A 16,599-nucleotide genomic window follows, 5' to 3' on the forward strand; every position below is an offset into this window, starting at 1 on the left:
CTAAATTTCCCACTTAATGGCTCAGGGAAACAAAGGAAGCTGGTATCTACGATCTTTCCCATATGACATGAATATAGCAAAAGCCACCACAAAGAAAATGGTATCTCTCTTTTGCCCAATCAGATGACAGGATCGGACCTCTTCCACAAGCAGTCAGCCAACGGCGTGGTGGCCAAACAGCTTCATGTGGAGACTGTTTGGCCGTCAGGCCTGCACCTGATTTTGGAACAAACAGATGTTCAACCAGACCTCTGGTTCCAGTGCTGAGTGTGGGCCAGAGCAGGGAGGCCGTGAGAGGTCATCCAACTGGATGAGATGAAGAATACAGACACTGAATGCCTCACACACATGCACACGCACACATGCACACACACACACACACACACACACACACACACACTCTCGAGTGTATAAACCTGACTCGCACACCACAAAAAGCGCTGATACAAATAAGCTTTGTAGTATTAAGACTGATGTAATTACTTTTTTCCTACTGCCATTCATTCCCACGACATCAATGGGGAGAGGACATGATGTGTCAATTGTGTAACCTTGAATACTCCCCGGGTCGATACACTGTACATCAAAGAACAGCAATGATAGCATGTTGTGGTCGGTCAGTACTTTGTCAGCAGGTTTACAGGTGTAGCCACAAGGGGATCCCACTTCTAACTGCATGCTTGCTGAAGTAGAAACTGTTTAGAAAGCCCAGAAAGCACAAGGAATGGTCAGGCAACACGTTGACTGACAGACAGTAGAGAAGGATCTCGATTATCTGGCCCCCCGAATGACCAGTCAGTTGTTTCCTTTTTTTGGTTGTGTGCAGCTTGTAGTGTTCCCACTACAAGCTGCACACAACTCTGCAATCTAAGCGTACAGTACAGAAGCCTACCCATCTAATTCTGTTGCTGTTACAGTGGAGCCTATTGTTCTCCAGTAAATCCATATTATTCAGTGGTTAGCTTGTTCCCATTTGTGTGTGTTTGCGCACGCGTGTGTGTATATATATATGCCGCTGCCGCAAAGTGCTTGCAAAGAACTGCTGTTTCACTTGCAGGCCTACATATTTGTTATGTAGGTCGTAATGTTTGTGCTGGTTGAAAGGCTAAGTGTTCTCCAGTAAATGGGTCTATTGTTTGGTCAGTTTGTTCCTGCATGTACGCGTGTGTATATGTGCGTCACAGCCACAATAAGTGACTTCTTTGATACTGCTGTCTTTCCAAAGTGTTTGCAGACAGCAGTAATTTCATTGCCAGGCCATATTTGTTAATATGGTTTAAAGGCTATTTGTACCACAGAAATGTTTGGAAACACATTAATAATATATTCAATTAAATGGACTTTTCCCCCAAAAAGGTTTGGTGAGTTTTTATACATGTTTCAATTATCCAGAATTGTAGCTATTAAAAATACCTTCATTCCTGAGGGTTTCAGATAATCAAGGTTCTACTGTACTAATATGGCTGGAAAATTGAGTACTACCTTGGCTATTTGCGCTGTTTGTACTCTACACTGAATTAAAGAGAAACTGTGTACTGGTGTGTTATGTATATTATGAATGCTGCAGGAAATAGGAGCACTTAGCCTTGGATCACACAGAGTTTCCATCTACTCCGCTGCTCGGTTACTCACTTACTGTCCCTGGTTATCTTTCAATGCAAAGTGATTAACAGAAAGCACACTGATCAGTATTGCAGTAATGCCTGCCATGAGCACACACACACACACGCCATACAATTATAAAGAATGCATAGCCATCTGCATTATTGAACAAACATATGAAACATTCATGGATATTGTATAAGAAATAGCTTGGCAGCGGCACGGTTCCATGTATTACTGGTCTGTGGACGTGTGGTTGCACGCTTAAGGTTACTGAGTGTAAATGATTGTTCATTGGTTTCATGTATGGGTTGTTTACTATTGTTGAATGTGTTAGTATTACCATATGAATATATTACAATATGAGGTTCAAGCTTTGCATTAGTCTTATCCTGAATAGAAATATACTTTCAGTGGATTCAATGGGACAAAAAACAAAAAGGATATATATTTATTTTTATACTGAGAACCCCAAATGTTTTTAGAATGCCAAATATTACGGCTTTCATGACCTAGCAATGGGCTGAACCACTAAAATCAGTAAAGGTTAAAAAAGGACATTTAACTTACTTATATGAAAATGTAGCAGATAATTAGTAGATCATTAACATATTTGCCTCAATCAGACACAACTGAGGCTAAGGTATCTCTTAGCCTTAGGGTGATTGTGTGTTTCTGTTGACATTTTTAAGACAAAACCTAAGCCCCACATGTTTTCTCAGGCCTTCGAGTGTCATTAAGATATTTAATTATTAGTATTTGCTTATGTGATCGTGATTTTTATGTGTGCAGCTCTTACTATTTCATTGTAGTCTTTTTTATTTTGTTGCACAGCACATTGGTCAACTCTGATTCTTTTAAAATGCGCTTTATAAATAAACTTGACTTAGCTTGAAGCTTAAGTTAATGCTAGCATTTACACATATAATTAGGATGTAGAAATTGTGACTTTAGTGGGAACAAAGTTGTGGCTCTAACTAAATTAACAGGCTGCAGCATGGTGACTTTGCCATGATAGTAATGATTAGGATTTCAATTCAAAATCATGACAGGCCTGGTGATAATGGACTTACTTTATGTCGCTCTCCTGAACCCGCTCCTCATCCAGGTCTTCGATGAACTTCTCCCCTTTCATCCAGTAGATGAGCGGGCTGACGTCTCCACTGTATCCGAAGAATGCTCTGCACGTCAGGTTGACAGGATTTCCTGGTCGAGACAGGAAACAAGATATGAGTCAAAAGTAGGTGATGAGCCACAAACCTGCTGGGAATAGACTTGTTGAGTAGATTGTTAGTGCTACTTGCTGCTATATATTTTCTTCTGACTCCAGAAATATTTCCAAACATGATGCCCCAGCTGCTCAATTCGCACCATATTTATTTTTTAACATATGTGTCCAGTTTGCAAAGTATACATTGTGTTACTTTCTCACAGTATGTGAGAAACACTAACAGCAACACGTGCTGACAGAGAATGTTGCCGTTAAGAGAACTCAAATCCTGTTTTCTCTTTGCTCATGCTTGTCATCATCCTTCAGCATGAATCAACACCTACAGTAAGACTGCAGATTTTGCTACCATCTTGCTGTTCAGGTTATTTATTCAGTATGATTGTCAGCACAAGTTCCCTCAACTGAATGACTCCACCGACCTTGCAGGCGTTGTTTCTTGTCTACAAAGTCCAGATAGAGTTATCTGGTGGAGAAAAGTTAGTAGCAGTGACTCCAGTTATTCTGATTCTGATTCACTCCAGCATGGAAGGGCTGTAGCCTGGTGGTTTTTATGGTCTTGCCAAAAAAGTGCCACATAACAAAAACAGAACAGCCTCCCGCCACACACACATACACACACACATACACACCATTTGGTCCTCAGATTATTCCTGCACCATCTCAGTGGCACTCATTAGATTGGAGGTGTAAGTTCGAACTTGTGTTTACTCAACCGATTTAAGCACCAGCTCCAAAACATGGCCCAAATAGCTGAATAAGGGAGAGAGGAGAAAAAAATCAATAAACCTGTACATGCACTTTCTTCCGATGCTCTTCAGGTGACGGATGCAGAAGGTGATGAATGTGTGTGAGACACTGAAGAGTGTCTAACAATATTTGATGCTACATCAAGCACCGGCCCTGAGCAACCACACTCACCTGGAAAATTTTTTCACTGAGTGCTCACTTTCAAAGCTCCACAGTGAGGCAATTTTTTTTTTTTTTTTTTTTTACCCACAACAAATAAATAAATAAAAACTCCACAACAGCCTCTCCATCAAATCCATTCTCTTTCTAAACTGTTTCTCGCTCCCTAGAGGTGTCATCTTAAACCATCCCAGACCCTTTAAAATTCCCTCACGGCCTCTTAAACTTCGCAACGCTCTCTTGAACCCTCCTCAATGGCAACTTGTCAACGTTACGGCACCTTCATAAAAGCTCTTACACTCTTCAAGGGTTCCTTCCCCTGGCAAACCTTTCCTTCTTTTAAACTTCAATCAAAATAGGCATGAAGTGTATCTGAAATGTTAAAGCACAAATACACAGAGCATGTATAAGGAGGGCAAGATGGATGTTTGCACTTTTAATCAGTATCACCTAAAGTCTTGTCAGAAAATCACACTTGTTTCTGATGCAGTTTCAGTTATTTCAGGATTTTTAAAACATGTTAATATATATATGACTAAAAATATATTGCAACAAGGAAGAATAAGGCAGCCCAGTCCACGAGCATCAAGAAAATGACACTTGACAGTTGATTAACATTGGAAACAGGTGGGGTTATCTCATCCCACGGGCGAGTTTTTCACTTGTTTCAAGAACGACAAGATTTGAACACTTAATATGAGACCACATTAGTTGATAAGATGGATGTTTTGCAGTGCTCTGTCTGAAATGCTTAATAATCTAATGATTTCTCACTTTCCTCAGTACAACATACACTAGGTTTCTGTTCAAACTGCACATAACTGGCTCAGTTGTACTCTTGTCACAAGTAGGAAAAGCTGTTGTGTACCCTTGCGGCTCCTATTAACCAGACTGTGATTAAATGAAAAAGCAAAGCCATCGCCTTCTTTCCACAACCTACACACATGCTATTTGTAGCACACAGCTTCCAGTGAGCATGTGATGAGAAAATAAAGGGTGGATACACTTTGCCAGCAAAGGTCAACAATGTAGTGCAGTTATCTTGGTTGCTCACCCACCAAATACTATAGAATTTCACATATATGGAGAGATAGATAGGTGGATTTCTTTAAAATGTTGTTCAAGTCAACCTTGATGTTCAAGTTAGATTAGATTATTTGATGCTGACTATGTAGTGATAGTTGTTATTCACTTATCAAGTGGCTAACTTGTACTCAAGACTGAATGTGTAAGTTGTTGCTGAGTGAACAGCGAAATGATAGACCGGACAGAACAGGAGAGATTGATGCTCTTGTGTTTCATAATCATTTTAAATCTGAAGAGCACTGCAAAAAAACTCCATCTTAACAAGTCATTAAGTCTCATCTTCACTGTTAAAATCTTGATCAACTTGAAATCTCACACTCTTGATACTATTGGGCTGATCTGTCTTATATTGTCTGATTTCAATATATTTATACTTGTTCCCAGAAAAATCTCTGAAATAAATAAAACTTTATTGGAAAGAAGTGGGATTATTTCATCCTACGTATATGTATATTTTTGCTAAGATAGAGAATTTTTTACAGTGAGAAAAGTAGTAAGAAAAAGATAGACCAAACAAGTGCAAGAAGTGGAAGAGAACTGGAAACTGAGTGAGAGAAATAGGAAACCATATGTTATGGGTTATCTTTCAGTGGGAGGCAGTGGATATCAGGCACTGTGATGCACAGATAGGCATCCTGGCCTGATCGGGAGTCTGACAACGTCAGTGCACTGGGGGGGTAAGAAAACACATCACAAAAAACAGATCCACTCTCTCTCACTCACTCTCTCTCTCTCTCTCTCTCTCACTCTCTCTGTCTCCATCCACAGGAGTTTTTCTCTGCTCAGCTCATTTTGAACGCATATCCTATGTGACTGGAGAGAGATAAACCCTTTTAAAGCTCTCTTTCTCTCTTGCTTCAGTCGCATTTTGCGTCTCTGCTTCCCTCTCCCTCTCTCTCTCCGTCTCTGTCTCTCCTTCCTCCCTCTCTCTGTCAGGAGGACTTGGATTATAGACCCTCATTCTTCCTTCACACTTATCACACACACACGCCGCAGCCTATAACGAGCCAAAGAGTGTGTGGCCTGTGCTGCGACAGGCTCACTGAGGGAAAAAAATGCACCATCAAAGCCTGAGAATGGGTCTGATCCATAAAAAGCTGCCACTGATCAAGGAGGCACCACCAGTTTTGCATTCAGGAAGGCAAAGAGGTGATTCAGCATCTCTTCATTAGCGCTCCTTGCTCATCGGCCCCGTGGCGAGGACTCAGAAGTCTGTGAGATGGGAGATAACTGTGGCGTATAATTGGGTACTTGCTAGTTCAAAGATAATAGGGATTTTATTTTACCAAGGCCCGCTCTAATTTGGCCCTCTAGCGCAGTCTAGCACGGTCAGAAGATAGCCAAAGCATAACAGGGAAAATCTGTTTTGGGGACTAAAAAAGGTCCTGAGCTGGTGGACGGTTTTGCATTTTGTCCTGCAGCTCAACAAATATACAGTCCACAGTGGAGAGATAAGGTGTGTGTGTGGGGTCTGGTAAACTCTGCAAACACAGGCAGACAGTGACACCTCCAAAAACACACACACGCACACACACTGTGCTGTAATTTCCATTTCCACTAGGGGTCTCTGTGATGCTACAGTGCAGGAGGGCCCCGTGTGCGGGAAAAGGCACAAAAAACAACAACAAAAAAAAAAACAAACAAAAAAAAAAAAAAAACAAACGCACCATTTTGACAGGTGCAGACAACAGTAAAGGGAAACACAGTTCCTTTGTGTGCCACCTTTGATGTCAAGAGGCTTCACCCATGGATCCGAACAGCATGTTGTGCTGTAGCATTGACAGCTCCACTGCTGTGCTGACAACAGTGTGTGGTGTCATTCTCCAAGACTTATTCCAAGGGGGCTTTTCGTGCATATTGCTGCATGTTGCTCGCTGGGCAGGCCATGCTTTTACAGCGCCGTGCTAATTTGTATTCGCCCTAATGTGACCATGTCTGCGGTGCAGACAGAACAGCTGAGGCTGTATAGACAGGCAATGCATGCTCGCTCTGACAAATGCATGAGCACACAGACAGATAAGAGCACACCCACACAGCTTCTAGGACAGGAGGGGGAAGACATTCAAATCCCAACCTCTGGCCTTGGTCAGGAGGGTAAAATGAGTCTTAATGTGATTGTCTCCTCTCCTTTTATCTCTTTGCGCCTCTCCAGTGCATCTCTTAGTCACAGTGATGAGAGGATGGAGACGGCAGCACAGATTCCTGCAGCTGAACAGACAGACCGAAACCGTGAAACACTATAATCTAGGAGACAGAAGCAGACACAGGGACACAGGGACAGACAGAGAGTGAGAATGCATGTCTGACTCTGTGGGCAAGAGAGAGACTGTGAGAGAGAGGGTATGTGTGTATGTGCCAGTGTGGATGTGTGTGAGAAAGATTGAGGTAGGGTGCGTGCATCAAATACATGGGAAAGAACAAACCATTCTTCATGGAGAATTGAAAGCTTTCCCACAGAGTGAATAGAGCACCGTGTCAACCCTTGTGCTGCACTGAAGATTACATAGATTACAGATCACTACATCCACATGCAGCACATGCACCATCCATGTCAAGTTAATCTTCCAACATTTCCCATTCAGATCCGAACAATTCAGCACTTGAGTGGGGAAGCCTTTTTTTTTTTTTTTTTTTTTTTTTTTTTTGCTTTTAACAGACTTGAATAAATTAAGCCCTGCAGCTAACACCAATAACACTTCAGAGAGGGGAGAGACTAAGCTTTGCAGACTTTTTTTTTTTCTTTTTTTTCTTTTTTTTGGAAGGGCATTTGCAATCCTGACAGCAATAAGGACACGAGATAGCTTCCTGTTTAATGTTTGTGGTGAGATGGGAGGCAATTTAGTAGCTGGCAATTAAAGTCAAATAATAACAGAGCAGCAAATGAAAAGAGCCATCTGACGTGCATGCTGGGTGTTTCCATATTTTTTCATGTGTGGCTGTACTACACGTGCTATTACGACTTGTGTTCCTTGAGTTCATATGGTGTGCTGTCCACTCACTGTACCCACATCTGTGATATGTGTGTGCATACTGGTGGGTGGAAGTGCACAGGCAATATGTCTAAAGCACCACATTGTACTGACGGTTTAAAGATGCCCTAAGCAATATTTCTATGGAAAATATACCTGTCTAATCAGCTTTAATCACAGGTTATGGATGCAAAGAGAGAATAGAATCTCAACCCACCCTTCTCGCCCCACAGACGTAAACACTGTAGATTTCCCTTTTCTGCCCAGATTAATTTATTTTGTCAGGTGTGGTCACTGGTGGGAAATCTCAGTGTACAGGTTTTACAAACTGTCCCATCTATGGTTGAACCTATTTACCACCTCCACCCCAATCAGGTTCAAAAACACTGAAACAGTTTTGCCTTGTTGCCACATGGGGCTGCTGAAGTGCAAAGCTGCCCCGTTCAGCTTTAACCGACTGCTGCGGGGAAATTATTTCTGCTTCCAGAAAACATGAAAAACACGATACACATGAGAGCAATTACACGCAAGCAAAAGGCCACTTGCCAGAGCAAGGTGGAGGAAATAATATACCCCTCAAAAAACTTCTCCTTTCTCAATGACATCCTCTCTTCTGCTGTAACTGCTCTATAAAAGAAAATTGTTTTTCTCTCTTTTTCTGTTTCTGTTTCTTGTCCTATTATTTATCTTTTCATTCTTACATGATGGTTTTACAGTCTCAGGACACCATTATAAACTTAGTATTTGTATTTGTGTAGTTCTGGCCATGTGGGAATTTGAGCTATTGTTGCATTTACTGTAAGTTGCTCTGGGAAAGAGTGCCTGTTCAATGCCTAAAATGTGAAATATGATTAATTTTGTTTGGGCAATTTTCTGCCTGGGATCTACTTGAAGATGGATCTATAGCTTGTGATTGAATGGTTAGTGGGCACTGGTCTGGACACTGTGAAAGCTCAGGAATTGAATCAGTGGCAAATCTAATTGTAGATGTTGAAAGAGGTTTCCCATATTCAGTGAAGCATCTGAACAGCGCGAGGCGCTTCCTGAAAACACTTTGACAGACCCTGAATGAGGCTGGCCATTGCCGTCTGTGACAGCCAATGTTTTCTTCTTTATCGTCCTCTCTGTCACTGCTCCCGGTGATTGTAGGGTTACCCCAGCAATGGAGCCCTGTAATTGTGGCGGCTGGGTACGGATTGCGATCCGTGCTGCCAGATGTGGGGTCTAATTGTCTTTCTGTTCAATATTCACACTGCCTCATTCATTACTGCCCGCGCCTTTCCAATCACGCATTTTAAGGTGGCCATTGACTGTGCTGTGTTCAGTATTCATTTAGCTACGTCCCCTCCCGTATGGCCAATCTCCTGTTATTCATACTTTTCCATTGCACCTCATTATCGCTAAACTGGCGAACTGCTGCTGTTATTCCCCTTAATTAACGTGGGTAAAGCAGATTTCAGGAGACACAATACAATCTCCAAACTGTTGTTTTCCCTGCATTTTACAAGCATGCCAACATGCAGCAATCATAATAGGCAAAGCTGTCAATGCTGTGTAGTGAAATTATAACATTGTCTGTCAATTTATTATGTAAATCTTACTTTCTGGGGACATACTGAGTGTGGCAATCAAATTGGGTATCAATGCTGAATATTAGAGTGGAGTGGGAAAGGAAAAGGATGGGGATTGGGTGAATAATAAGACGGGCCTGTTCATCCATGCCCTGTAGAACAGAGCATGACATTTCCAAAGATCAACATCCACTCTTCCATCGATGTTCTCGTAATGCAATGTTTTTAAGGACAAAACCAGTGCTTATTATTGCTGCCCAATCCAACCATAGAGTCATTAACAATGTGAAACCTTGTGTTGAACAATATTGCTTATAATCTCTCATGGGGAAGTCACAGTTGGATTCTGCTAATGAAAAGCTCATTAGGCATTAATGAAACACTTAAAGGGTGCTTCAGAAAACATTAAACAAATGTCATGTTGAATGGAAGAAACAAGGTTATGCGACAATTAGAGAAGCAGCAGATGATTATGGCGCTTGCCATGTCAACTTTTAAACAGATGCTATTCTTGCTAATGGCTTTGTGAAACATTGTGGAGTGTTTATGGCTGTGCGGAGGTTTTATTGGATGTTTTTTTTCTGCTGAACTACACAACTGCAACTTTCTCAAGATGGGCTTCTCACCAATGCTGCTGCAGATGCAAATACTTTAACTTGCACAAAGCCTTATGCCAGAACAATAAGAGAGGCCTTGCATGAGCTTTTGTCAGCTGGCAAAAAGGAAACATGAGTATATTGGGATTTCTTCACCTTTTTCAGCAATCCAGGGTGGCAAAACTAGGGTGTATAGATTCTGTCATGTGTCTAATTTAGCCTGTGTTTTTTTCGGTGCTGCACCAATATAGGACACAGAAGCCAGAGGCTAGGCAGGATACAAAAGTTTTTAGCTCTGGCAAAGGGAAGGGGGAAAACAAACAGGAGTTCACCATCTGCCAACTCCAGAACAGAGATAGAAATCATTACTCCCACTTGAAGAGTCCTGTCAGTTAGAGTGATACATAGCGGAACTTTTATGACAAAGAGTTAACAAGAAAACTCCAGTCCTCTTGTCCAACCTGCTTCTCAGTCTGAAATGCTGATGCTGCTGTTAACTGAGTATTAAAAAAGCATCACTCACAGGAGAGGGGAGGGACTGTATACCAACGGGCCTGAATACTCAGTGGGCTTTGGCACCGGGCTAGGCAGGAAGAGGAGGGACTCCTGTCGGGCTTAACTCAGTATGACGAGGCTATCTAGAGAATCCCTAAGAAGCGCCATGTGGTTTAGCTACTGATGCAAGGCTTAAGAACTGGGGAAAATGGAAAATGTGGTAGGGAGAGAAGGGAGAGAGCTCAAGACAGACAATGAGAGAAAGAAAGAGACTGATGGCACTAAATAGCAGGTTCCTCAAGGCCTTGCTGGGGCACCTTTGAAGCGTGCCCACACACCCAACAACCCCATTTCTGAGCTGAAACTCCCAGTGGTTAGATCCCCACCTCGAGACTTTATACCCAAATTAGCCTCACTGAATCCTTATCTTATCCCATTGTTGTCCAGGAAATCTGCTAAACTATTATCTCTCTGCAGAAAGCAAGTGTCCATGTTACAATTCTTTCCAACAGTGTGCTGCAAGATTGCAGAATAAAACTACACCTGCAAATGGGAGTTCACTGGACAAAAAAAAAAAATCAGCTGGGATTCAGTCGCACTTGTGCTCACTTCGATTTGCAACTATAAAATGCTGTGACTCATAACAGTGGCAGATTTGTCTTTGGGGCTCCTGAATCCATCATTGCCTGGACAAATTATATTTGCATCCACAGTCTAACTCATTTGTGACCAATTACAGTAATACACACTTGCTTTGTGGGTACATGCAAACGAATAATAGCTAATGGCATCCAGCCCACAAAATGGCCCTTCCACTGGAGGTGCTCAGTTTCTGTAGGCTATATTTGACCTCCCACTGCAGAGGAAACAAGTGAATCATGAAATTTAAACGGACATGTTGTTGGTGAGAAAACAGGAGTAAAAGTCAGCATTGGTGATTTACAGGGTTGGATCCAAGGTAACAAATTCAAATTCAAGTCAGAGAAAAATGATGAAGTACTATCTCATAAGGTGATATAATTTCTTCATAAATCTTTTGGCCCAGAAAGTCTACGAAAGCTAACTATAAATGAAAGAAACTATCTCAAACCTGGACATCTGTTCGTAGGTGCTACATTTTAAGATGGATTTGTGCAACTTGGATTCTGCATGTTCAGCCACCCGTCACATTGGATATGTCTTACTGACATTCATTCAACGTGTTTAACATATACCTCATCAGCTATTAACCCTTACTTGTTCAGGGGTTGACCAAAGCATCGATTACATGTAACTGTGTCTCTTAAGCCATCAGTGAAAAGAAACTAGTCCCTAAATGGTTGAGTGGAGCAAGCTCACCAGCCGAGATCACGACAGCTTACTGTGCTCAGTGGGTGAGAGAGAGAGAGAGTGAGAGAGGCAGAGCGGTGAGTGAGGAGGAAGGGAGTGCTACTATATCCATGCCCTCTCCTGGGGAGTCCATGTAATGAAAACAGGACACAGCAGAGCGGCTGGGACCCTGGGTGCTTTTCCTGGGGTTTTGGAGGGCATTGTGCTGGAGATCAGCAGTGCACGTGAGACGAATGAACAAGGCAATCCGGATGCCAACCTGGCTGAGGTGACAACATGAAATGAATGAGTGGAGCACATTAGGAAAGCGTGAGAGAAAGCTGTTGCAACTTATCCCCTCAAGTCCAACTCCAGGATATGGGGTGGGGGGTTGGGGGGTGTTTGGAAATCAATGTCTCCTATTTCTCTGGAGGGAGGCTGGGATGCCTGGCTTGGGAGTTGTGGGAGAGCCAGTTGACATAGCTCGAGTGCAGCACTGCTCTGGTGGGAATGGATGTAGTGTATGTACTGCTGACACGTTCTCTAAAAAGCACATATGTGAGATGAAATGTCAGAGCATCAGCAGCACATTTTTCTTGAACTTATGCTGCCAATTCCAGAGATGTCAGAAAGTCTGAAGATCTGACCTCATACAAGGCAAACTGCAATGCAACAGTCCCTCAAGTCAGAATAAAACCTGAGGTTTCATTGATCGAGAATACATATGGCAACACACACCACACTGTACACAGTATTACTTTAACTTCAAAACACCAGTGTGGCAAATGCTTATGCAGCATTCAGTTCAACTTGGAACTTGTTAAAAATGAGCTAACTGTGAAAAAACTGGGTTAAACAAATCAAATTTGCAAGTGGAAAATTCAGGTATCATTTCAGAGCTCTGGTCCCACATGTTTCAGTTAAGGTGACATCCAACAAAAATGTTGGAAAGCAAGTTGCCTTTTCTTGTTCATTGTAACAGTTGAATCAATAGGAGTGTCTATTCATGACTTGAACAAAACTAGTACCGTGAATGCAATGTAGCTGCACATCTGAAATTTGCAAGTCAGAAATTCTGGGCTCCAAGCTGAAATGCATTAAACAGCATTAAACAAGTTGCACTTACAGACAGACTTTCTATGTTAACTAACTAAATAAGGTTTCAAATTATCTGAACCATAACATTATTTGCTGCTTGGGAAAACAGTGTCTTACATTTGGCAATGGAACACTCACAGGCGTCTCTTTTTGTCCTGTGGTTTTTCTGCCCAGGACCCCTGAGATGCTGTAATTGCAACCTACCAACTGAGAAATCCTGACTTTTGACTCCGAATGGAACAAAGCAAAACTCCATCTCTGGATTCAGTTTCTTTCTCTCCTTCTCATCTTCCTCCTTCCCCGGTTTTGCAAATCCATTCGGTCTCTTTACTCTCTTCTTGTTCATCCATTCCCTTTCTGTCCCTCTCTCTCTCTAGCTCACCTTTACTGCGTCTCTGTCTCTCATGCCTTGCAGCATGTCTTGGGAGGGCTTTGCGCATAAACAGGTTTCCATAATGAGTGCAGATTCAGGACAGTGACGAGCAATAGGAGCATATGACAGAGGGGCCAGAAGGGAGGAGAGACTCTGCAGGAAAGAAGCTGAGGAAAAGGTTAAAGCTCTGGTGAGACCGGGCATCATCTACACAGCCTCCTGCTGCTTTTGCTCTGTCCATCATGCTCACAGAAAAAACGCAGTGTGAGATCTGTGCATGTGTGTGTGTGGCTTTGTAGTATTATGGAGCATATGCAGGGTAATGGCAAACCATTTGCCATTACAATTTGTAATCTCTGTGCTCATGTCCATGCAATTTGTGTAAACACATGCAAATAAATTCACATTCAGGTTTAAAAAGGTCATGCGGGAGAATCTGAACCGTTTGGGTAAACGTGTAAAGCTCTCACTATAAAAACCGGATGAAAATGTGTTTGATAAACATGCCATGACAAGAAAAAGCGTTTCAAAACCCTTCATGTATCCATCTGGATGAATTACCATAAGAAGATTGACATGAGCATCTGGGGACGACAAAATGTCAGCATGACATGAAAGATCTGCTGCAGCTCGCTGCAGAAGAGTCAAAGAGAACACTCCTTGGGGAACCGACATGACTGCTTGAATCGTACATTTGCAAAATAAAGGATTTTAACATTGTAAGGCCGAGAAGGTCGGCAGGCCGAGATTGTAGAATGTCAGAACGCCATTGGAATAATAGCGGCATAGTCTTTTGAATGACCACCTAGACTAGAGCAAATAACCTTTGAGGCAAACTCTCCAACGGCCCGGATTACAGAAAATCACATTAACACTCGTCATACGGAGGACTGTAAACCCTCTGAGTCCATACAGGAGTTCACCCTCTTGAGAATTCAGACATATGACTCAACTTGGAAAGGGGAAAGTGAAATTCATTTGCTAGCTGCCACCCACAAACCCTTCCTGCAGTATGTTATCCTTAATAACCACATTAGATTGTCCTTTCAAGGCTTCTGTAGTCTAACCTTCGAAGCATTCTTCTCCTCTCTTCCTAGGGTTGTGCTGCAAGACCTGGACAATGATGTCAGAGACAGAAACTGCAACACAGACACAGATATTGGAACTGAGCAATGAGATGTGATATTTTTAACCAATAAGCATAAGCCATTTGTGTGCTTATACATCACAAAAATATGACCCCGATTTCTTCTAATCTTGTTATGCAGCTGAAGACATGACTTGTCGAAACACGGCTCGCTCCCAATGCACTGAATAAAGTAACGCTGCGCTGAGGCTATGAGTTTGCCTTGACGCCCTCTAATTTAAAGTTCTGCCTCATCACAGCGAGCATCTCACTAATCCAAGAGTGTTTTCTCTCTCATCCTCTTCACCAGACTGAGGAAACATGAGCCAGACTGCTGAAGCTGTGAATGCATGGCACGCTGGTTATCTGTGAAGTTTGTATTCATCACCATCCGGCCCTCGCTTTATTATCCCGGCTCTTCTCTTCTAAAGGTGACATTTGTCTAACTGTCCAATCCTCCTAACACACAGTGCAGTCTGGGACCTATTCAGCTTAATAGTGCTGCTTTACTGTATGTGTGCGCTCGTTTGCCCGGTGGAGTTTTTGAATTCAGATAAGCCCGTGCTTCTAGAGAAATAACGCGTCTTAAAACCACCGGGCACTTAAACCTCCTCGCCATCCATTTAATTAAAAACAATACAATAAATTACGAGCAATGCTATCAATACGAAGGGGGGAAGGGAAGGAAGTAACTGGAGGCAAGTTAAATTATGACCTTACGCCGGAAAACATTTTAAGGGTGGATATCATGGTGCATGCATAAATTTAAGACAAGAAGTGCTGATCTGTCAATCATGCACCGCTCCCAGAATGCAACAGAGCAAGCCCATATTTCATGTGTTGCCCTCTATGCTGCAAAAATGTAAATTAATCCATGTATGATAAATTAGAAACAATGCCATATCTCAATGCATGTGGACTGACACACTGAAATACTGTCAGTCACAGATGTCTGGAGACCTTTTCCTAGCATTACACAATATGGGAAGTGGAATAAATGAAGAATAATGCAGACGTCGTTATAATTCTTTGTGACTGGAAAATTACCACTGCAGTGCCAGTAACAGGCCAATACATATTTTATTAAATGAAAAGAAACAAAGTGAACAACTCTTGTAGATGAGGAACCGCAAACCGATTGACATTCATCATTCAAAACCTTTTATCACTCTTTGCAGCCACATCATTTCCCTACTAAAATAGATGGACAGACATCTGTTATAATCTGTAAACCAGCAGGCACATTATAAGCTTGTGGGTTTATTTGCTACATCCACTGAAATATTAGTAGGCCCACTCTAGAGACTTAAGCAGCGTTCCCGAAATCCACCATGTGATCAGTGGTGAGTGATAATCCCCAGACTATCTCAATTATCAGCATGATTTCCAATAATATCATAAATTGTACGATAAATATATTGCATGTCCTGTTTAAACCAACATAATAAGTTCAGATGAGGCCTTGAGGGTGGAATAAAATGAGTTACAGAGTTGGGTCTGACTCGTGGTTAGGCCTTTATGTGTGCTTGGATGTGTGTGGAGCCTCTGACAAGGAATTGTCAGAGGCTGGAATTAACAGGAAAAACAGCCATTTTTAAGTTTGGAGTTAAATTGAGGGCAATACATGTGGTGATAATGGTTGAGGAACAATGGAAGTCCAAAGTCTAAAGTGTGTGCATGTGTATGTGTTTGTGTGTGGTGACCAGAGACAGGAAAGGAAGGCTGAATCTGTGCAACAATGTGAGCGATGGAGCGTTTACACGATTACACCAGTCTGTTTTGCTTAGAGTATTTGTCTATCCAGATTGTCACCCTTGTGCAAGTCATTATGTGTGTGCTTATTTATTTGCGTGTGTGTGTGTGTGTGTGTGTGTGCGCGCGCGCGCATCAGGAGGGAGGGGAGCCAGCATGAGAAGCATACTGATGAGTTCCCAGCATGCTCTGATCAAATTACACTATCAACTCTCTCTCTCTCTGCCTGCCTTTCAGTCAATCTCCCCACTTGCCCCCTCCTTGCTCCTTGCTTCTTCCTCTCTCTCAATCTCTCCTCTCTCTTCTCCTTCACCCCCACCACCCCCCCACCCCCCTCTCTCTCTGCAGGTAAACGACCCCACTATCCCAGTGAATGATGCTTTCGTCCAGCGGCTGCCACAGTATTTGAAATCCTAATGACTGGAGTGCCTTGCTTCAGTCACAGGATAGCTGCCAGATGCACCTTGACGTATCTGAGTGGGTCGC

General features: G+C 42.4%; 1 protein-coding gene across 7 annotated transcripts in view; it reads right to left on the reverse strand.

Annotated features, from left to right (window-relative positions):
• LOC115371742 (interleukin-1 receptor accessory protein-like 1) overlaps nucleotides 1-16,599 on the reverse strand; it is a 325,316-nt gene that overhangs the window by 36,369 nt on the left and 272,348 nt on the right. For all 7 annotated transcript variants that reach the window (XM_030069302.1, XM_030069256.1, XM_030069271.1 and 4 more), the window contains one exon: nucleotides 2,676-2,808. In XM_030069302.1, the coding sequence (XP_029925162.1) occupies nucleotides 2,676-2,808 (133 nt within the window). The remainder of the gene's footprint in view (nucleotides 1-2,675; nucleotides 2,809-16,599) is intronic.

This window comes from Myripristis murdjan, chromosome 2, assembly GCF_902150065.1.
Source record: "Myripristis murdjan chromosome 2, fMyrMur1.1, whole genome shotgun sequence".
In the NCBI taxonomy this organism is placed as follows: Eukaryota; Metazoa; Chordata; class Actinopteri; order Holocentriformes; family Holocentridae; genus Myripristis; species Myripristis murdjan.